The 23,486-nt window shown below is 40.2% G+C and overlaps 1 protein-coding gene across 1 annotated transcript in view; it reads left to right on the top strand.

Moving 5' to 3' along the window:
* The window catches only part of NDRG1 (N-myc downstream regulated 1), a 40,940-nt gene that overhangs the window by 10,236 nt on the left and 7,218 nt on the right, over nt 1-23,486 (top strand). The window contains exons 2-11 of the mRNA XM_027901381.1: nt 3,830-3,908; nt 6,605-6,640; nt 14,036-14,141; nt 15,803-15,923; nt 17,862-17,924; nt 19,542-19,602; nt 20,048-20,134; nt 21,915-21,971; nt 22,920-23,023; nt 23,411-23,467. Coding sequence (XP_027757182.1) covers nt 3,846-3,908; nt 6,605-6,640; nt 14,036-14,141; nt 15,803-15,923; nt 17,862-17,924; nt 19,542-19,602; nt 20,048-20,134; nt 21,915-21,971; nt 22,920-23,023; nt 23,411-23,467 — 755 coding nt within the window. The 5' untranslated portion in view covers nt 3,830-3,845. The remainder of the gene's footprint in view (nt 1-3,829; nt 3,909-6,604; nt 6,641-14,035; nt 14,142-15,802; nt 15,924-17,861; nt 17,925-19,541; nt 19,603-20,047; nt 20,135-21,914; nt 21,972-22,919; nt 23,024-23,410; nt 23,468-23,486) is intronic.

The following is a 23,486-nucleotide window of genomic DNA, read 5'->3' as shown; positions in this document are numbered from 1 at the left end:
ACAACCCCACGTGTGTCTTGAGAAGTATGAAGTTTGAAATGAGTGAGCTTTGGACTTGTTTTGCTCCTGTGCTCGAAATTAATTTGGTCACATATATGCATATTACCTAATATTTGGTATTTGATTGCAACATTGCTCGTGTCTGAGGGTGGATGGCCTGATGGGTGGCTTCTTGGCTCCTTTGTGCAAAGCCAGGCTGTGCATCCATTCTATACCCCCTGCTACCAAAACAAGGCTCCATGACTGTTCCTCCAGCAGTCAAGTAGAGAGATAGGGGATGTATTCTGAACCTTTAATAACAAAATAATCAGACTCCTCACACAGATTTATGAGCTTCTAGCCTTGTTTATAGCAGTTGCTGCAGTGGTTTTAGAGCAGTGGGCTTGAGTTGGAATGGGTACAGAAAAGCCTCTTTGAATTAAATTAGTAAACACAGTATTGCACAGATGACTTCATTCTTCCCCACACGCCCCTTGCTTCCTACAGGCTGGTTTGATGTCTTTCCTGCTAGCTGGCAAAGGTAGGTATGCCATCAGTTTTAAAGCACTTTGCCAGCTGCAGAGTTGTCTTAAACCTTTGGCTTTTTCTTAGAATTATGACTGTTTTAAAAATTAAGCGTCTGAGCAGCAATTGTAACAGGTATCTGGGTGCAGGGTGGTGAGTGTCCACTGGGTGGAAGTGGCTTCTTCCAGAAAAGAGAATTTGGGACCTCTCAGCAGGCTGAATTGGCCAAGCAGAGTGAAAAGTTGTTTTTATCCAAGTTGGCAACTTTACACTACTGCTTGCAGATATAAATGAACTTTGTCTTTGGAAGGCTTCTGTGAGGCAAGTGCTTTGAAATGTGTATAAAGGGATGCTTGTATGGTTATCTATTTAGGAGAGTTATGCAGTTCCATTAGCTTTGAGCTGCCCTGTCACATAACGGGGGGAGCACAAAGCACCTATTTAGAGAGTATAAAATTTGTGCTGAACAAGGGTGGTACAAAGCCACTTCCCCATCTTTCTCCTTGGAAAATAAGATGTTTTTTACAGCACTGTCAAATAGCAGGGCTTTGTTTGCCAGCTCTTGTGAACAAATAGCATGTTGTTGTGCCGCCTTATCACAAGGTTGTTGCTTGGTAGGAATATTTCAGGTATCCCTGATGCACAGAGGGGAAAACCCAGAGGTTGAAAATGTCTGATCTGAAATCATTATATGGTTCCAAGATGTGGTATCTTTCCAAAAGTGAAAACTCAGTGAATGTTGGTCTTCTGTTCAACAAACTCGATGGCAATCATGTAATCTGCTGGTCAGCACTTCCTAGTGCTGGCTCCTTCAGCAACATAGAGCAACAACTTTGAACTATTAAAAAAAAACAGGATTGTTTTTTAAGGCTATAAAAAGCATCCGTCTTGTGCTTTTCTGACACAGTTGTTTTTGTTTTTGTTTTTGTTTTTTTTTTTTGTCATTTGTAGTCAATACTCTGAGTCCCTGAAAGTCTGAAACTGCCCTGTGCAAACAAGTTTCTCCCACAAGCACTCACTGCAGCTTTGTTCCATGAGCTATTTCTTACTGGAAAACTGCAGGGGACCCGGCTTCTTACTTTCCTCACCTATGGGCAAACCACAGAAAAATGTCTTGCACTTCTAGTCCCTGTTGCAGAATAAAGAGTAACATTAAGGTGTTACTTCTGTCTTAAAAGAATTTGCTGAATTGCAAAAAAGAAAAAATAAAACAAATTTAAAAAAAATCCATTTGACTTAGGTACAATTGCACATGAATTTTTTCGACTTCCAAATATTGCAGCAGCATTTATTTTACCTCTTGGTCATACACAATTGCTCACTACATAGATGACTGTAATCACAAAAATTTGTAATGCTTGCTGAAATGTCACTTGCAGTTGCTTGAAATTTTGTGAACTTGTTTTTTGCTTGTTCTTTAACATAAAAATCTGTAATGGACAAAACTTAATGGAAAAGCTGGAGAAAAAGGGTGGATCAGAATAGTTTGAGTCTTCTAACTATCTAAGTATCTCTGCCCTGTTTTAAATTTGGATTACAAAGCACTGGCAATGGGATCAGTTTTGGTACTGTCCTCATGCCTCAAGTGGTTGGGTAAAATACTAATGAAACATTTCTTTAAGCTTAAATTTCCTGATCTAATTCTTTACTAAAAGTCCTCCCAGTTGCATGGCTAGCAGGAAGGGTTCCTAAAATCCAAACCTACATGCATGGACACTCACATTTTTTCAGCATTAACTTTCTTAGTCTGAGTGCATCCCTTTGTAGCTTCCTGCAGCATCCAGACATCCTGAGAACAGTCACTGGAGCATCTTTGCCCAGGGGCAAGAGCATCAAGTTAAGCCACATGGCAGAGTGAAAAATGCAGCTGTTGCCACTGCCTGGATGCTCCTGTGGGCTTCACAGCCCTTCCTGAGCACCAGGTCATTTATGTAGTTAGGGTTGATTGGCTTAAATCAGATTTAAGTCAGGAGATGGGGAAATCGTGGCTTAAAGAATCAATGTAAATTTTGTTCTACAGTTCTATGCTTATCTTCAGGAAAACTGTTATAATTGAAATGTGTGCAGTTAGACTTAGTCAATAATTCCTAAATACATTTCAGCCTTTTGTCTTTCCTTGAGTACTCTTACTCATAGGTTTTATTTCTAAACTTTTTTAAAAAAGTAAATGAATAAAACCCATAAATTGGCTTATAGCTATGTAGATTGACAAAACTGGAAATTCATGAATGATGCCCAAACCCTACATGGCATACATTTCTCCAGCAAGCCAGAGGATATGTAACAAACACACTTCGACTTTTGTATTTGTTGTCTTGCTGCTGAAACTATTCCAGTATCTCTTCAGAACTGTTTCAAGTCATCCTTAAAACTTCATAAAGAACAGCCCTCTGCCTCTGGCACTGTGCAGGGCCAAGAGTTGGACTCAATGATCCTCATGGGTCCCTTCCAACTTGGCCTATTCTGTGATTCTGTGACCTTATCTTTGTCAAGAGAATGAAAACACATTTTTTTTTTAAACTCCCAGTTTGGACTGTTGTGCTTGATGAACTGAGATGCCTGTTAGTCCAAGGGTAGAAGGTGCTCCACACATGCAGCACAGCCTGTCTCTGTTTGCCTTTGCAGTCGCCTCTTCTGTTTGGCTGTGTCTGTGTTCCCAGCTAAGCTTCCTGCAGCTGAGAGCTGGATATTGCAATGCAAGACCTGTCCTAGAGCAGGATACAGTAATATTGTTCCTTCTTTTGACAGCTTTGAAAATTACATTATTGCATGTACCTTGTTGGTGTCCACTTAAAGGAATATCTGACTTTTATCTGTCCTAAAGATAAATGTGCTCCATTTAATCTGAGAGGAAAGTAATGCTAATGAGTGTCCAGTTCAGTTTTCTTACAGTAACATGTGGGGCATAGAAGGGGAACCTTGCATAAGCTAAAAATATTCAGAGACACATATTCAAGCAAGTTTCAGAAGGTAGTTGTGCAGATTTGGCTATGCCTCCTTTCAGCTGTGGAATGATAGTTTTCATGACTCTCTGCACTGGTCCCTGCCCTGTTTTCTTCAGCATTCCCTGGTTTGAAGCTGCCAAACTTCTGTTTGATCTTGCAGAATTCTTGCAAGAATTTCTTTAATCTCATACTGAGCACGAGTGTGTATATAAATAAACCAGTGAGGCATTTTACAAGAGATTCATAATGTTCTTGCAGAGGTCTTTTAAACTATAACCTGAGTGTGTCATTGTGGGGGGCTGGGTGGAGCAGGATCTCCACTTGTTTCTGTATTTAATCTTTGATGCAAGCTGAGAACAAATTTCTTTTCATCTTTGCAGATACCAGCTACTGACCATGTCAACAGAGTTCCAGGACGCTCACCTTGCAGAGGTGAAACCTCTGGTGGAGAAGGAGGAGGTAATTACTGTAAAGCTTTTCAGAGCTTACCTATTTTGTTAGGACTGCTGTTGGTGCTGCACCTGTGCTCTTGGATTAGTCCTAAGGTATTATATGGAGAAAACAAAACAAACTGAAGATGGAATAAGAGCAGTTTGGGATGTGTTAATTAGGTCTCAGTTTTGCATTATTTGTTTGTTTTTTCTTGCTGTTTGGTTTTGCTCTTCTCTAATTATGGTGGTGACACTTTTTCTTCTCAGAATAATGACAGCTCTGTCTTTAGCTGTAGTGAATGATGCCAATTGGGCAATCTTATGTACATCTGTCTATACCTGTAAACTTCTCAATGTAAAGACAGACTTTACTCTGTCAGCTGCCTGTCAGGGAGGAACAGAGAGCCTTTACTTTTCCTTTGGGCACATCTAGTCCTCTCTGAGTGCACTGGGGCATGAGTTACAGACCAACTGCCTGGTCTGCAGCCAGCTGGGTGCGCACAACCTGCAGCCTGTTGCAGCCTCTGGAGTTGCAGAGTAGAAACGTCCTAGCTTTTTTTTTATTTTTTCCATTTTTCTTTAGTCTTATACTACTTTCCTTTTCATTGTTTATACCTTCCCTTCCCCCACCCTCAAAAAATCTGCTGACAGCATCTAGATTCAGTGTCTATCTGACTCTTCAATGGTAGCACTTCTCTGTTCTTTGATGTGTTCAGGGCAAAAAATTCACTGTAATATGTGAAGAAATGTCTCAGCTTTTTTTCTTGAATCTAAACTAAGATTTATTTTTTCTCTTTTTCCCAGTGAGTTTAGTTCTTGAAAGTGTATATAAATGTGTTGGGGTTCTTTTCTGATTTTCTATAAATTCATTGCTCTATCTGCTGCATTCTTTATTTCCTACCTCTTTTGTGTAAACACTTCAGAAAATCATTTCCACTTGTGACTGCAGTGAAATGGCTAGAGAAACTTTAAACACAGCTTCTTTGCCAAGAACACTGCATGAAAGCAGAGCCTGTTTGAATACCAGTGAGTGCAGCACTCAAACTTCTCAGAAACTAAGATCCTTTTTTAATGCCCATATTGTTCAGTAGTAGCAAAGCAAGGAAGATTCTAAGCAGAAGACCTGTTGGTACTGAAATGTCTTTGCTTTAAAATTCAGAAATATCTTAAGACACTGATTAACTTCCTGGGTTTCTGTAGCACATAGGTCAAAAGTTGGAATCTTCACAATGAACCCTAACTCCTTTTGTTCATGATGTTAGCTTAAATTTTTTCTGCATGGGGAAACTAGAACCGAATTTGATTTCCTCTGTGGCCATTCTTCACACAGGTGAAGGAAATTACTCAGTGTATTTTGAGAAAGTGGAAAATGTTGCCCTGAAAAGCACTCAGCACATGCTAAGGTTAACAGTGGAGCTGGGTTTGAGTGGGTGATGCAGCCTGGAGTCATGTCCTGGCTTGTTGTTCTTGGGTTTCTGCTACAGCTGAGTTTTCATTCCTGAAGAGTGGTCAGCCTTATTTCATATGCTGTTGGTACAGATGCCACATAAATTTATTGTTTTCAACTCTGGGTCCCACTGGAACAACAGTGGATGAAATGTTATGTTCAAAAGGTCATGAGGCCCACAGTATAGTAAGATTAAAACCCAGCAAGCACATTGCCTAAAGCTAGGCTGTGTAAAATGACTTCCACAAGCTCAGTCAGCTCTCTAGCTACTTGTCTGTATAAACAAGACAGTGTCTAATTGCCTAAAGGCTCTTGAGTTGTGTTGGAATTGCAGGTTGGACTGCTATGCTATGAGGTTCACCGTCTGAGACAATATTGCCTAAGACAGCAGCTGTATTGCTTCTGACATCTGTCCTTAACTTATCTGGGCTTCTGGGGCTAAGTGACCTCCTTGCTGTGATTCTAAGCTTTCCTTTTTATCTCCATATTTTTTTTTCCCCAAGCTTTGTCCTCTCTTGCATTTTACAGCATAAAATGTTTGCTTGGCTGCTCTTCTTCTATTTCCACTGCAGGGCTGAAAACAGGAGTTTGACTTCTTTCTTGTCTTTTAATAAAGGGAAGAGACTATAAGGCACTTCTTCTTTTGAAGCTTTAAGCTTCATATAATATTGGAGATGGAGAGGATGTCACTGAACTCCTTTCCTGGGGGAGATCCTTGACAGATCCTTTGTCAAGGATCTTGACAATAAGAGTTTGTCAGTAATAGCTATGGTGGGTCACTAGTTAGAATGGATCTCTGTGTCCAGCCAGCCTTCCAAATGCTGCAAAGACTAATTTTGACTAGAATAAACCCCTTCCCACCTTCCACATCATGTAACAAAATCCCAGTAATGACTGCTTAACTGAGTTGAAAGTGCTCGGTGCATGCTTGAATGGGGACTTTCCATCCAGGGCAGGACTGCTGACAGTCCCATGGCTACAATAAGCTCAGTGTTTTACTGCTCCTTGTGAGTGTATTGTTCAGTGATTTTAACAATAACTGAGGATGCACCAGGTTTTATGCTTCCTTTTGCTGATCTGTAATCTAGTATTTTACTGCTTTCATATTCTCTGTCAAAATTAGCAGGTAAAAAGTTTTTTGATGAATTTTGACATTCATCAAGAGCTTTCATTGAATGAAGGGACAAGCAGAGCTCTGAGCTGCCAAACTGGTGGGTTAGAACACGTGTTCTGTAGCTGCATGTCACTTCCATTAATGCTTTCAAATCTCTTCACAGGCTATCACTCGCCTCCTTCCAGACTTTGATGTTCAGGCAAGTAAAGCTTTTTTTTTTTTTTTTTTTTTTTTTTTCCCCTTTTATTTTTTTTTTCTGAATTGACATTTGAGAAAACAGCAAGATGTGACCAGAAGGGACTGCCTGTTTGCCAGGAATGCTGTTACTGTGAGAGGAGTCTGAATGGTGCTATGCTGTAGCGATGTGAAGGGGGACCACGGGAGGTCTTTACAGATTGGAGCTGAAAAAGTTTCATTCAAAAGGGGTGGTTGGGTTGCAAGCAATTCTATTCTTGCTGAGAGAATGAGAATCTTTGGCAGTTGTAGTGAAAACAATATATTCCCTTTGCACATGGACACACACTTTCCCCAATTAATTTGCTTTCATTAGCAGTGTGTATGCCTTTCCTTGGAGGAAATGCCCTTGTGGATGCATCCTGTTATGCTGTTAAAATTTTCCAAAAGGTTCCTGAGACCTGTGTGGTGGTAAAAGGTGTTAAGCACTCAGGGATGTCAGTAATAGGACATATTTATCTAGAGCCAGAACACAAGAGTTCATAAAGCACACCACTAGGTCACGTGGTGTGTCTCCATTTTTCATGTGTCATGCTTTTGAAAGATGACTTAATATAACTCTCCTGGCCCCTCTTATTTCATTGTCATTTGGATTTTTGACTGAGAAGTTTGTTCTTGCTGGTTTTTAAGCTGAGACTAAGGAAAGGTACAGCTGCAGGAATCAGGCTGTGTTCAACTGGGATGGAGAGCAGGGAGTGTGTACCTGTGATTAAAAGAGTGAGTAGTATTTTCCCATTGTTGAGGACAAGGAGGATATGTTGGCAGAAAAGGCTCACTTTGTGTTTCATTTTTTATCGAGGGGTGTAGAAATGGAAGTAGACTGCGCAGGAAATAGGGAAAGCTATTAAATTGTTCTAGTCTTTTAAAGGTTCAGGCAGAGGTCCTTGAAGGAAATAACCTTTCTCTACTGCATTTTGCACTTTATTAGCATCTGTCTATATTTTTATTCAATGTTGTGCAAAATGGTTAAATTCAACAGTCTTTATTTTGGAAACCAAATGAGACAGTTATCTCAGACATCTCTCAATGGTTCTTACTTCTATAGCCAAACTGTAATTTACACCAATCCTGCATCTTCCCCTTCATCTTTCCTAGGATGAAATCCACTGCCTGAAGTCTTAAAAAATGTACATTAAAGTTGCCTCCATGCAGCTTCTTTCAGGACTGTGCACAGCATGGGAGAAGCTTTCCATTTTGGTCCAGATTGATCACTTGGTCTAAATAAATCTGAATCCCAGATTAAGTCTGCTAACGGGAATGCTGCAGTATTTTGATTAAGAATCCAGAAGTGACCCATATTTCACTTCTATTCTTGGAATAAATTGCTTGGTTTGTAAACCATGTGTATATATATAGGTTTTTTAACTTGCAAGATCAAATTCTCTAAGCCTTTTTGCTTTTTTTTCCATGTTTTGGATTAACTGCCACTAATCCAGAGCAGTGGTTCTTGTCATTTAGTGCTGTTCTGCCAGCTCTTACTTTTTTTTAAATGATCCTTCTTTGTTAAGAGTTTAATCTGTGGCTGTTCTAGTTCAGAGAGGAAAAAATGTGGAAGAACAGTCCCAATGCTTTAAGAACTGTGGCCACAAAGGAGGCTTAGCTTTGGTCCTTAAACCCCCAAGTACCCTACCTGTGTGTCTTTAAATTCTTCTGTGGTTGATTTATGGAAGAGGTGGTTTTGAGCTGTTGTAAGAGACTTGATTGCTTAGCTTATTGGAAAAGTTCAGGCCCTGGAGGACCCAGGTCACTGAGGGCTGACACTGAAGCTGGAGTGTGCTCTTAGTGAGCAACCTTTCCCATGAGTCACTCTTGGGTGGAGGATGGGTCTGGTCAGGGAAGGTGATCAGCACTTGGCTGGATGGAGCTTCTTATTTAATGCATTTAATGTGTATGGGTGTGGGTGTCCACCAGAGCAACTTGCTCTGTCCTTCTGGGAACAAGTTATGCAGTGTTCAGTTCATGACTTTGTTTCTGCCACTGGTGAAAAGTAGTGATTGTGAGATGCTTTCCTTCCAAGAATAAAGTTTATATAGTTATTCAGACTTGGAAAAAAAAAAAATAGACCCTTATTTCAAGAGCTGTTTTAGACAGACTGGAGTTAAATGTAGTTTTCCATTTTTAAAGTAAGCCATGGTACAGTGCAATATCACCCTTCTAAAAGCACACATTGCAAGATGTGTATGTGATTACTCTCTGGAGTAAAGTGTTCATGAAGTTACCAGGGGATGGCCAAGACAAGAGATGGAAGAATTGACAGCTCTGAATTTCATCTAATCAGCATTTTGTCTGTTAGGATGTCAATGGCACCCACCTGAAAAATGAAGTAAAGGTCCCCTGCCCCTCAAAAAGGGGAGTGTTCCTGACCAGACCTGTTTCAGTATAATTAATGATAAGCCAGTGCAGGGCAGTGAGCCCTGTGTGGCTTTGTTGTCCTCATGCCGAGCACATTTCAGTTGTATTTCCAGTTTGATGTATTTACCTATTCTCTAGCTCAGTAGGTTGGGAGCCAACAGGAACCCGGCTCCTCGACTGCATGAAAATTCCCTCAGCTCTGTGTTTCAGTCCATCAGGACACTGCTTTCTCAGTAACTAAGCAAAACTTTGCTCTGTGTGGCATCTGTAGGCGGCAGAGATGAGTCTGTCCCTTGCAATTCGTGGCTTGTGGCCATCTGTGTCCACCGACATGCAAGAGCTGTGGAAGCTGTACTTCCTCCTCCTGCCTGTTCAGGGAGAAGGAAAGAGCTGCCCTGCAACGGGACGTGAATCAGCTGGTCCTTGTGGCATGAGGGGGTGGCTTTTCCACTGGCATGGGTGGAAGTGGTTTGGAGCGCTGCAGGATGTTCTGTGGATTTCCTCGTCCTTTTAGGTCACTGAAGGAACGGGCTGGGGGTGGTTGCAGTTTTGTACTTGGCAGAGCAGTCTGACCCGGTGCTAATCGGACTAAGAAGAATCCCTGGGCAGAACGATCGCAACAACCTGCGTCAGTTCCTGCACCAAAGTTTTTGTTATTGGCTTCCACCTTGGCAGGGCCACTTAACTTTACATCTAAAGTCATCCTCATTAGTGCACCTGACTCACAGACTGAATTGGGGAACCTTTTTTTCTTAATGTTGCTAATTTAAAATAGAGATCTTTACAAAACAAACAACAAGAAAAAGAGAAAAATAACCGGAAATTTGGGCATTGGAGTTTTAGGAAAATATAAGATTACTTGAAATCCTGTTTTAAAGTAGAAAAAGCTGGGGGGGGGAAATGTTAACTTCAGGGCAAAGGGGATTCTAAACTCAACAATGAAATACCACATTAAAAGCTCATATATTTTTGATCTTAAAGGCATTTTCAAAAAGTGGAAAAAAAATAGCTCACACAGGTATTACTATATTAAAGTTCTTAACTTTAAAACATGGACTTAAAATATACTGTCTCCTAGCAATTTAAAAGCTTTTAAAATCATCTTTAAAAGCTCTGAAGCATTTGTGTCAGTTATGAGGCAAAAGAAGGCAGGTGTATTTAACAGGAATAATATTATAAATTAAAATAAAAGCATTAGATCATAATTGAGGATTATGTACATTTGAAAGTTTTAAAATCTTGATGAAATTAACTATTTTACTTAAAATATAAAATGACATATTTAGCAAAATGTGCAATCTGTGTGTACAGTTTTCCTTTTTAGATATCTTTCTTTTTAGTTATCATTTTGGTTGCATATCCCATACTTTAGAAAACGACTTGTTCATAAGCATGTTCCTCAATCCATGTCTTCCTTAGTAAGGATGGAGAAGGGAAGGAAAAAATGAGATCTCCTGTATGATAACGAATTCTCCCCCTTTTAACCTCATGAAAAAAATTAAAAAAAAATGTCACTTGAAGCAAAAATAAAATCTATTTTAGAATGGCTCAGCGCCATCAAACTGAGACAGCCTCTTTTAAATTGCACATATTGAAAGTATTTTTGTGTGTGTTTTTAGGGCACTAAGATAAGACTGCACCTCTGTTAAAGTGAGAGATGTGAACAGATGGTGTGTTTGTCTTTATCCTTCTATCGGATTAGTGTACCTTGGATTTTTTTCTAAGATAGTATTTTAATACAAATCAGTTGGTGAAGAGCCTCTTACTATAATGTTGATGTTGATTGGGATGTGCTGCCATCTGTTTTCAGTGCTCTGCGTTTTGAAAACATCCATCCCTACATCACGTAGACAAATCTCTTGATCTTTAATAGGATCAATAGGGATGTGAAGTTGTTGGTTTGATGTCACCAAACAAACTGGTTTGAATTGGTTGTTTTTTAGAACCTTGTGGGTGTTTCCTATTAAGAATTTGAGCTACTGGAATCTAGCACAACTCCCTTGAATTAGGGGAGTCTTACTGTGAAGATAATAAGGAATTAAACCAATTGTTAAACTGACTGTGTTTTATGCCAGTTATTGGGAGCACGGTCGCCTGTTGTCTCTGAACTATTTTTAGTTGACACTGAGTTTGAACTAGACTCATGTTTCTGGTCCCAGTGGAAATAGCTGTGGCAGTCAGTGGGATGTGCAGGTTCAAGGATTTGGCTTTATCTACCATGGGCAGCCTTTCATTTTTGCAGGAAGGAGAGACATCCAAAATCTTCAGGTGATCCCTGCAAAGAAAACACATTCTGGATTTTTCAGTGCTGTTACTGGAAGGCTCTAGAAATAAAAATCTGATTATATGAAATACCTATTAACCACTGAGGAAGAAATAATTCCTATACTCTACATTCGGCTGGAAGTGTGTTACACAAAACCACTCTCATTACTGTGAGGTTACTAAATTATCAGTTGTTATGCTTTGCATTGAAAATTATCTAAGTATAGAAGGGAGAGTAGAATGTGGAAATACTAATTGCCCCTATTATTAATTTTCTCTATCATTAGTGACTGTCTACTGGCACTGCAAATCTCTTCTGGAGTACTGTATAACGACAATACCTCATTTTTTATTAACTGTGATAAATAATATTATTTGGGCCCTGAGCAATCTGATCTAGTGGGTGACATCCCTGCCCATGGTAAGGGAGTTGGAATTAGATGATCTTTAACATCCCTTCCAATCCAAGCATTTCTGTGATTCTATGATTCTATTTTAATATTATATGTTAATGATATATCCAGTGTATAATGTACAATAACCTACTTTCTGCCTAAAACTCAACTTATAGTGGCATTAGTGTGATGTGAGAATCCTTTAGACTAAAAGTTGCTTATCTTTTTTGGAAAATAGTAGATTTCAAACATTTAGAAGTCCTTGGTCTTGTTGTGCAGAATCAGAATCTAATGACTTAGACTAATTTCTCAGAGTGTTTTGTGTTTATACTGGAAACTTTAATCCTGGTGTTTAGGGATTTATTTGAGTGTAAGTTTTAGCATTTGAGATAACAAAATGTGAAATGAAGCTAAACTTCTGAAAACCTGACGGACTCAGCAACAGGACAGACTGTGCTAATTCCCAGGTTTTAAGTTTGGCACCTTGTACATTGTGTGGCAGGGACTTAGTTCATCTTTGATGTCTGAGCTCTGTTGAATACGTACTTCCCCTGGTCAAACCTGACTCAAATCCTATTTAAGAATGACATCCTCGTGAATTAGTCTGTTTTGGTTTTCCTAGCTGGGCATTATGGGAGTCATAAGCCTATGTAGGGTAGCAGCTTGTCTATATAACCCAGTTTCCTACTGGGACAAAGTAGAAACCTGCTACCCGTCCTCTGTATGACTTGCTGGATTTATCACCCTGTTTTGCCTAAGGATGGTTCTGAATGTGGAAGATACAGCTTACCTGCTAAATAATGCAGTGAGTATGCACAGGAATGAGTTTCTAAGGGGACATAAAAGCTGAATATTAGAGTTTTGATGGAGTATAGTTCAGATAACAGCGATGCTCAGCTCACCAAGTGTATAAGGGATATAGATCTTGATTCATGGCTGTAGTTGTAACTTAAAACTGGTGTAATTATGCAATTAAAAGCAGAATAGATGAAATGTAGAATGGCATTGCCTAGAATCTTTATTTTCAGCAAAATGTGCAATTTATACCTTCTATCAAATTAAGAATCTGAGATTCAGATTGAATTATTACCTCTAATCTTTGAAGAATTCTTTTAAAGGTTTTTGTGGAGGCTGTGCGCCTCTGATTTCTACAGAATATTTTAAATAGGTTTGAATTTCACTTGGACTTTGCCTCTGGGCATTATAAGGCAGAGCAAGTCAAGCAAGCAAGCCCTGCAGCAGCAGGCAGGACACTGAATGACATGGATCATATCTTATCTGTGTCCTGTACAGTACATACAGTATTCTGCTGAGATAAGACTGACTGCTACCTATTAACTGCCTTGACTGCTATGTGAGTGTCACGGTACTGTAAATAAGGGCCATAAATAACTGTTGGTTTGTGATTCCCTTTATACATATTGGCAAAACAAATTGTTTACGCCCATCTCAAGTTCAAGTGCAGAAGAAACAAAAAGCTGTTCCATCTGCTGTATAAGTTAGATGTGACCCAAGCCCTAATCTAACTTTCACAGAAATTGAATAAATAAGACGGTGCTGAGAGGAACTTTGATTTGTTAGTGACGGTGTCCTCGGCTTTAATAAATACTATTTATCATAAAGTAGTACAAATTCTTGTTATACCAAATAATAGCGGGATGCTTCTTAATGTTTTATTTTTGATAATCACCACCATGTTATGATTATTCTGCTCTATAACAAAGTAACTTTAGGCAGTGTTTTATGCTTAAGTTTGTAGCTCACCAGCCATGAAGAAAACACATGTGGTGGCTGGGTTTTTTTAGTGGGGAAGGCTACTGCAATCAGAAGCTTCATACTGTGATAAGTCTTTCTGGCAAATATGCAAACACAGGCTGCTTAATACTGCTTTCTTTGAGGAGTAGTAGTTATTTACTGAGCCCTTTTCCTAGAAAACAGAAGTATTTGTTCTTGACAATTTGCAGTTTTGCAAATGTTGAGAGTTCTGTTCTTTTAGGTGACACTACAACAAAGTTCTTTCTTATGCTTCAAAGTTCTTCTTATGCTTCAAAGTTTTCTTATGCTGCTTTTTAATGAGGTTAAAAACTGTTTAATTATTCCCGTAGCATCTGGTTAGAGCTAGCAGCTTAAGTGCTTCTGTAGTTGTCTGTGGACTGGAGTAGGTGATAGTCAGATGTGAAATGCTAGCACAGAACCCTTGCCAGGGGGGAGAACAGGGGTTGTTAGTACAGGGATTGCGGAGCAGACCCTGGGATGTGCTCTTGGTCAGACAAGGTCTGCTGCAGCAGGTGTGGAGCACCTGCACAATCCCCTGACACGTTCTTCCCATTCTTCCTGTCCTCTACCAGGAGCAAGATGTGGAGACTGTGCACGGCTCAGTCCATGTCACCATGTGTGGGACCCCTCGGGGGAACCGCCCGGCCATCCTCACCTACCACGACATCGGGCTGAACCGTAAGTAGACTTTTTATTCAACAGCACAGTTTCTGTAACGCTAACTGCTGTAAACAGTTCTGTAAGTGCTGGAATCAGAGGTATGGAAGCAGTGATGGTTAGGAAACCTTCCCCAGGTCCTTGCTTGTGTGCGCTGAAACCTGCTGGATGGCGCATGACTCCTCTCTTACAGCAAGTTTCATTCTCAGGGTTGTTTTTTTTTTTCTATCCTTGTGAAGTAAATAATTGGAATATTTCAGTGACAGGAGCAAAAGACCTCTGGTTGTTAATAACTGTGTATAAATGCTGTAAAAACATCTCTAGGGAGGCTTGATGGTATATTGACAACAGGACTGAAAAACAACACTGCTGGAGGTTTGTCTTGGGTTCCTGTCTGATAACCAGCCCTGTGCTGCTGTGGGTTTATATGAATTACATGTCAAGTGAGGGTGATTAAATGAGTGCTTGGCTTTGTGTCCTTAGCCAAGGAAGTCCTTATTAGGGAAAAAACTTTAAGTGCCTTTTATCTTATCTGTCATTTAATGAGCTAATATCCAGACCTGCTCTAGTTTATTCTTCTCACCAGTCCTATTTGCTTCACAAAATTCACTGTTTCTAATCAGTTAATGATATTTAAAAACACCTGCAGATCTTTAAAGTCTGTCTATTACTGGGGAGTGGATATTACTAACAAGGAAAATAACCTGTTTTCTTGCCCATTTTTGGTGGAACTTTCTTATTTTATTTTTGATTTTCGTTGGATCAGGGCAGAGCTTAATCCAGATCCTATCTTTGAGTAAGGCCTTTTTCCGTCTCGAGTTACAAAGTCTATGGTAAATAAACTTCCTCTCCCTTTGAAGGGGGAGGAAACTTTCCCAAGCTTGCATATTCTCTCAAAGCTGATTTGAGCTAAAAGTATTTTATAATCTGCAAGGATTTTGCATGTATGTTGTGGTGTGAGGACACAAGAAACACACAGAATATTGTACTACTTTCTAGGCATTTCAAAGCTGGTGTGTTCCACTCTAGAAGGAAAATGTGCTAATCTTCTCCCCACATTATTAATGCTTAAAAATCAGAAATCAAATCACCTCAAAGTATGGGGCCTACAGCACTGAGTATCCCAGAGGGATGCTTGCCTGCAGCAGTCAGTCATGTACTGTTTATCTTGTAATGTTTGGATAAAAGCACAAGCTGTGATCTCAGCTTTGGATACTTTTTTTCTTCCATCATTTTGACACAATCAAAACAATAAAGATTGTACAAGGAAATGGACAGATAACTTAATCTAAGATAAAACCCCGGATGAATATCCTGGACTACATTTTATTATTTTAATATTGCATAAGCAATAATTTTTTGACAATTTGGTGTACCAAGCAAATACTGCTAGCAGGTATGAAAATCATATGGATAAACCCTAGCTGGAAATGATGGAGCTGATCATGTTTTATGCTTCAAGAAATTAAAGCAAGTTGATACAGGCTACTTTGTAATAGGGCTTTACTTGTCTTTCCTCCTTAGAAATAAGACTACCCCTTTTCTAAGGCTGCAATACTACTGATCTGGTTGAATCAACTTTTCATTAACCTGCAGGAGAGTTTAATAAATTATTCTTTTATAGCAGCAAACTTACTATTTCCCTCAGGGTTATTATTTCATATTTTCTTTTCCTTCTCAAGATAAAACTTGCTTCAATCCTCTCTTCAACTTTGAGGATATGCAGGAAATCACCCAACACTTTGCAGTCTGCCATGTGGATGCACCTGGTCAGCAGGATGGAGCACCGTCTTTCCAAGCTGGGTGAGTTGTCTGGGAAACAGCCCATTTCTTTAGAGTTATCCTCATCCTGGAAAAAAGTCTTGATCTGCAGTTTCATTAAAAAGTGCTCAAAGCAAACACAATAGTTGGCTTTTGAACTTAAATCCCCACACTTGAGTACTAGATCCTGGGAGCTCAATTTTGTTGTGCCAGTTCACAACAGACTTTGGGGCTGCAATTTTAAGGTTTTGTTCTGATAACTAGACTGCTTGTAGAGCAGTTCCTTGACAGATGTCTACATCTTGTCAATTTAAACACTGAGTTACCTTGTTTTGTAATGGCAAAATAATGGCAAAGACAAATAACTAAATTATTCCTATAAATAAGGTAGACATTAATATAACGTCCTTCTTAATTCTGTGGTCTTGGTGAAATGGCAGCATGGTAGGTGTTAATAAGTAGACCTGATAACCTACCTGGAAAATCCAAGTTGTTGGACAGCAACAAGGTGGTGTTCCCCCACAGAAGGCCATAGATAACTGCATCCTCCTGAGCCTGTACCACGTACGATGCTCTAACTCCTCAAAACCTTGTGTGCTGTGAGCACCAAAATGCTTGTCCCATTCAGGTCAAATGATAGGGGTTTACATGGAGAGATACCCCTTGGATAGGAGTCAGCTTGGCTGAGGAAGGGAGCAGCCAGCATGCCAAGGGGAGGGTACAAGGCAAGAATCAGTTGTTCTGTAAGAACTGCATGTTAAGGAGCTTATAAGTACTCTTATTGCATGAGCCAGTCTATTTCCCTTCTTAATTTTTAAGCTGGTCTGATGCTGAGGAGGTCATGATGGGCCAGGCTCTCAGCTGTTGTTGACTGTAATGGCCCAGTTGTCTATCAGAGCAGCCTACAAAGCTATTTCAGTCGCCCCTTCTTTGCATTTGTTTAAATTGTGAGCTTTTAAGTGCCTTAACCCTCACATCCTGAACAAGTGTTAACACTTTTAAGTTGTCAGCTGCATGAGGGCAGCCATCATGATCTATGCTAGAAAATGCCTCTACTTGCTAGAATCATAATGACAATATAAGAAGCTGTATTATCTCTACCTGCCCTCCAGCTGGGAGTCCAGCATGCTCAAGTTAAGTCACAGAATCACAGAATGGCTTGGTTTGAAAGGGAAATTTACAGATCGTATGGACCAGCCCCCATGCAATGAGCAAGGACATCTTGAACTAGGTCAGATTTCTCAGAGCCCTGTCCAACCTGACCTTCAGTGTTTCCAGGGATGGGGAATCCACCACCTCTATTCCAGTGTTTTGCCACCCTCATTATAAAAGGTTTATTTTTTTTCCCACGTGCTGCCCAGTTGAGATTTGGCTCAGAATTTCCTTCCCTTGAAATTGTTTTTGCTCTGCAGAAGACCAGAAGCATTAGCAAACATCTGTGTTTATTGAGCTTCCTCAGCAGCTTCATAGCCCTTCTTATGCCTTCCTTTTCTCCATTAATATTAATACAAAGCTATTCTCATTTATCCTGTGGTAATTTGTGTTTCCTTGAAAACATGCATGCAAGTTATTTGCCAGATATCTAGATCTCCTTGCTGTAGTCTGTGATTCTGCAACACAGGGAAACTTTTGTGGTGGACCAGAAGTACGAATGTGGTTGGAAACTCATCTGTCATGTTCAAACTTTTTCACAGGTTCTAAGTGTTAACTTTTCTTGGAAAAGATTCACTGTGATCTGTTTTGCTCTTAGATGGACCACACATCTATTGTTCTGTAACTCATAAAGTGCCATATAGATTATGCACATATTTCTGTTAAATTACTTACTTGTGCTTGTTCCTGTTCTAAATTCTGCTCGTACACTCAATGATCTCATAATGAGCACATTTGGTGCTAAATCTAGTGATGACTGTGTCTAAATTTGCCAGGCTACACTGCTGGACGTGGTGTAGTAACTCCACAAACACATGCTTGTTGTAGGTATGTGTATCCCTCCATGGATCAGCTGGCTGAAATGATTCCTGGAATCCTGAAACAGTTTGGGTGAGTGAAGAATTGTTTACTTATCTTTCTCATTCTTCTCTCTACATGGCTGACTGAAAGAGCAGGGCAGAGCAGGCATTTGCTTTGATCTGGCTGTCTGGCATTTTGTTTGCTAGAACTACACTTGTGGTTGTTTGACTCCCCTGTTATGGATGGATTACTTTTGCCTTGGTTTCTGACAGAGCTTATTTTTTGGTCTTTTTTGAAATGTCTGTTTATTTTTAAACAGGAAGCAACTTCAAGTGAAATCCCATGTGCTTAATTTAGGGGCTTCCTCCAGTATTTTCTATGCATTGCCCTCGCAGGGGCAGTGCACAGGCAATCTGTTTTTCCCACTGTAACAACCCACGTTTTCCTGTGTGGTTAGCAGAAAAAAACCCCATGATTTCATCTGAAGGCATTTACTGTTTTGCTCTTTTGACTTGGGTGTCTTTAAAAGGTCAGTCTGACCTCCTTAAGCCTCTTCTACCACCAAGTGCAGATGCCAGGTTGCCAATGTCAAAAGACCTTGTGGTAGTGTCTGTTCAGTTGTCTACATGCAGCAAGTTTAGGTGTGTGTCCTCCCTTAAAGCTTAGCTATAGCCAGAGCTGTAGCTGGGAAAGGTTCCTTTCCTGTTGAGCTGGTGCTCCTTGTACACAGTGAAGAGGGCAGGTAGGCACCTCCAAGGAGTTTTCAGACCAAACAGAGAAAACCTGGCATTCAGGGTTAGGCAGCCTTGGAGAACAGACAGGCTGGGGTGGTGGTGGGGATTCAAGACCAGCACCCCAATTTAGACATTGTTCAGTTGTAACCAATTGTTGCAGTATCTTGAACCGGTTTACCTCACTTTTTAAGAGAAGTGTTTTTTGAAATGCCTGATGCAAGTCACAAGGTTGTAAGTTCTGGTGCACTGGGGTAAAAAATGCTATCAATAGAGTCACAACATTGAAAACCAATTAAACTGGAGTATATTTACAAAGTCTTGATTTAATATTGCTAATGAGAATGAAAACTATCCTCAGGTATTTTCCTAAAAGTGTTGAATAAGCTGTTTTTCTCAGTGGTTTTGTCTAGTCTTCCCTTCAATGTATTTTCTAAGACCTTGAAGGTGATGCTTTAAACCCAGTTCCAGTTAATGGAAATATTTGGTTTGTCTCTGCCCTGTTTGGTTATGAAGTTTAAACTTCATCACCCCAGTGGCTGGAGAGCAGGAGATGTTTCCTTGCCAGCCCCCTGTTAGAGAGGAATCAGTGTCCCAGTTGGAAAGCTGTAATGGGGGAGAGGGCAGGGGGAGCCTGGGAAGCAGGGGAGCTTTGTGTTTAGGCTGCAGATTTCAGGTCTGTATCTTCTGAGTTTTTCTGGCAGAGACTAACCACTGCTTCCCAGGATCAGAAAAATGCTATGTTTGCTCAGTATATTTACTAAAAGATAAGTAAGAATATGTGCTGCCCCGCAATGCACAAGGACCAGTGTCCTGCAAATCTTGCTGGGGCTGGTGGCATTGCTGAGAGTTCAGTTTGGCTGAGCTGAGCCCACCTTCTGTAGCTACATGCTAACATGTGAAAGAGGAAGGCTACTGATGTAACTTATTTTTGGCACTCTTCCTCATTTGTCTCTTCCGTTTCATTGCTGTGCAGGTTGAAGACCATTATAGGAATGGGAACTGGAGCCGGTGCCTACATCTTAACCAGATTTGCTGTAAGTTTTGTGGAGCTTCCCTAGAGCCTCTATCCTGATTTCCCTGACATATTATTGTCCCTGTAGCACGCACAGAGGGTTCCTGCTCTGCCATGCCCATTTAAGTAATCAGTCAGGTTTTTAAGTGAAATACCACAATCTGCGGGATAGCTAATCCAGAAGACCTAGATTTTCCATTTTAAGGCCTGGGCTCTACCCAGTTAATTTGCAGAAGGTTTTTATAATGGGAGTTCTCTATTTAAACTGAGGGTGGAGGAAAAAGTTAAATCTTAATGTTCTCCAGCTGCTCAGTTGAATTGCTTTAGTGAAAATTTTTTTTCCATACATATGCTTCTTTTGTGAAAGATAAAACTAGACCTACCACTTTCTTCCCCAGGAGATAATTTGCTAAATTAAATTTTTTGCTGACTGATATCTCATGAATCTTCAATCTTTTCCCTTGCAGTTAAACCATCCAGACATGGTGGAGGGATTAGTTCTCATTAATGTTAACCCTTGTGCTGAAGGTTGGATGGACTGGGCAGCAACAAAGGTAAACAACTTCAAGTTTGTAAAATAAATTTTACTGCAAGACTGTCGAACATGAGGAGCTGGGCAAGCTTGTGTGCCACGGCATGGCTGCAGACACAAAGTATCCCAGAATAATTCCTTTGGGGTTTATTCTTCCATTTGCAAACATACCTTTTACAGGACTAGTGATAAAAATAAGTACTTTGAGAAAACAGATACCTGTGACATGGTGGAGCTACTGGGCGTGGACAATTCTTAAGAGCCAATAACTGCTCGGGAAAACAATTTGATTTAACCTGGACACAATAGTTTGGGAAAAGTTTCAAGTAAACTTCAAGTGTAGTGTAACATTCAGTTCTTTCTTTTTCATGGCTTTGTTTACCAGAACAATCCCAAATGTGAACTAGAACACAGAAGAATGTTCAGAACAACATCTTCCACATTTCAATCATCTGAGTCTTAGATGCCAAAAGGACTCAGAAAAGGCTATATTAACTGTGGACAGATTGTTCATACCAGACTTTTAAGTGAAAATATAAAAAAGCTCCTGTTAACTGTGTTCTTTTGTAGTTGTAAGAAACATATGGGAAAACAGGCACTGAGAACTGGCTTAAAAAATCTTCCTGGAACCATTATATATAAATATAAATATTCCATTACATGTTACTCAAATTTTAGGGAGCCCCTGGTGGTCTAGAGGGTTAAGGCGTTGCACTGTCACTGCAGAGACCCGGGTTCGATTCCCGGTCGGGGCCACTCCCCGGGCAGATGGAGCTCATTAGCCCGTAAAGGCAATCCATCTACGTCCTGAGGACCTTGCTGCCACCGTCCAAGCTCGCTTGGCCCCGGCAGATGAACCTCAGGATTAAAGGGTGGGCTCAGTTCCGCGCACACTGTGTCTCACCTAAAAAATCCAATGTGCAGGCTGGAAGGTGGAAAGACCTTCCCCGGTTCTTCCTTCACAAAGACTGGCCACTACTCAAATTTAATATGTTAAAACACTTTTCAAGGTAAACTGATGGTGGGCACTTCATATCATTCAGGGTCACATTTAAGTGAATGGCAGTGGCTCCAAACACTGAGAAGTACAAAAATTAGTGTGTCATCTTTTAACCACAGAGGTAACCCATTCCAAGCTTCTAGGGTGATATAATGTAATAGCAACACTGTACAAGAAACTTGCAGAGCTAGGATATAACATTCTTTCGAGGCTTAAGTTACTCAATGAACTCCCAGGTGATACTTATAAAAATAAACTGATTTACAAATTTATTTTAAAAAATGTAGTAACTTGCCTGTGTTGAAATTTAGCAGTAGACTCATTTTGATTGTCTCATCCAGTGTCTTGCTGTAATGAAATTCTTCCCTATCTATGCCTCTGCCTTCTACCTGTTATTGTTAAACTTAGGAGTTCAGCAGGTGACCTGTATTCTCCTGTCCTTGCAAAGCAAGAGCACATATTGTGGGTCATGAGCTTAAGGTACCAGCTCCATTGTGTTGTCAGGGAGGAGATTGGGCAGGGAGGTTAAATGACACCCATCCGACTGGTTTGCTTGGTGTTGCTGCAGGAGTGATTCCATATCCACCTATGCCACTAGTACTGTTTCCTGAACTCTTGTGAGTCCCTCAAGCATAAACAACGCCTAATGGCAGTTGAATTCAATGTAGTTGAATTGAGGGGGAAAATATCAGTCCAGAATATTGTACATATAGAGACAACAGATACATCCATTTATGTGTAATTAGAAGATTTCAGTTGTTCAAGTGTTAATAGCAGATACTTAGATAATCTTGCTTTTCAGATTTCAGGTTGGACAAATGCTTTGCCAGACATGGTCATTTCACATCTATTTGGAAAGGTAAGGATGTTCAAAAGATTCCTCTGATGTATTCAGTGTTCTGTATTTACCTCCCGGGGCTGGGAGGAGGGGAGAAGCCTTCACTTGAACAACCAAGGACAAAGTTAAGCTGTGAGATAGGTTTCATATTTGCATCCCCAGTATTTTGGAGGTGGTATGCTGCCATGGGGCTTGCTGTGTCCTGAGGGCTCAAGTGCAACTCAGTTGTCACTACTCTAGTAGGAGCAGCTCTAAACCCTGCTGTTTAGACAGCCAATACTTAAACATGAGTAGAACTGTCATATATGCTCATGTCCTGAGCTGAATTACCCTACAGATTTTTTATATAACCTACTTGTAGCTCTGACAGCTGGTTATTAGTACTAATGGCCCTCTTCAGTGCAAGCCTAATGGAAAGTACTGTACTATTTTCTGAGGCTACTTTGCTGTGCTTGAAACTGTTAGTAAGGGCAGTGGAAAACTCCATTCCAGCAGAACAAGGGACTGATCTATAAAGACTTTAGAATGGAACTGTTTGAAAATGTTACTGGTTGAAGTCCTTGAAGTTTAGTTATTTACGATTGCGAAATTGAGTTCCACATTACATATGTTTGTAAGCTTTCAACATCTGCTTTGCCCTGGAAACATTTATTAGGCTTCTTGCTCTGAATCTTTGTTTGTTTAAAATCTCACACTTTTCTGACTGTAACCATCTGCACTACAGTTACGTGTTTTGCAGTTCTCAGATCTTAACATTACAACATACTGAAGTTTTAAAGTGACAACTGTAGTACTGCAATCACAAGCAAATATTAATTCTGGGTGGCATTACTGGGTGCTGGCAGTTGTCCCTTCCCTCAAATGCACCCCTAGTGTGTAGATATGACTCTGATATGCAACTACTGTGCCATGTCTTCAGATCCTTTCAGAAAATAGCTCCTATTCTGAATGATTCTGTCTCCACTTTAGGAAGAGATTCACAGCAACCATGACCTGATCCATACTTACCGTCAGCATATTATTAATGATATGAATCAAACCAACCTTCATCTCTTTGTCAACTCTTACAACAGGTAATACATTTACCTGATCTCTAACTGGAAACTGTTTTAAGAGGCTGTCCAGGTCTTTAGAGACAGTATTACTTGTGTGGTGAAGTTATGTGTGTTCCCTCAGTATAAAGTTCTGCTTGAGAGTGCCTTTAGGGATCTCAGGTGGTTTGTTTATGGAAGAAGGACCTTGTGCACTTGTGGGGTGAGAGATGGTACACTGGGACTAAACTAAGACATTGACCCTTCAGTCTAAGTATGGTTTGACATCAGTTGTGGAGGTTACAACATATATCAGATTAAATTAACATATGAATGTCTGTGCTTTCTCTAAACTAGAAGAATATGGAAGTGTCTGTAAAATCTCAGAATATCAAAAGCCTTTGTCCTCTCCATTTTTTAATTTTTTAGCCGGCGAGACCTAGAGATTGAGCGTCCTGTTCCGGGAGTAAACGTTGTCACCCTTCAGTAAGTATTTTATTTTCTA

The sequence above is a fragment of the Empidonax traillii genome, unplaced genomic scaffold, assembly GCF_003031625.1.
Source record: "Empidonax traillii isolate 1590-97213 ecotype Southwest subspecies unplaced genomic scaffold, ASM303162v1 scaffold781:size518241, whole genome shotgun sequence".
NCBI lineage: Eukaryota > Metazoa > Chordata > Aves > Passeriformes > Tyrannidae > Empidonax > Empidonax traillii.
Note: the sequence above shows the minus strand (reverse complement) of the source record. Positions and strands in the feature narration are given on the sequence as shown.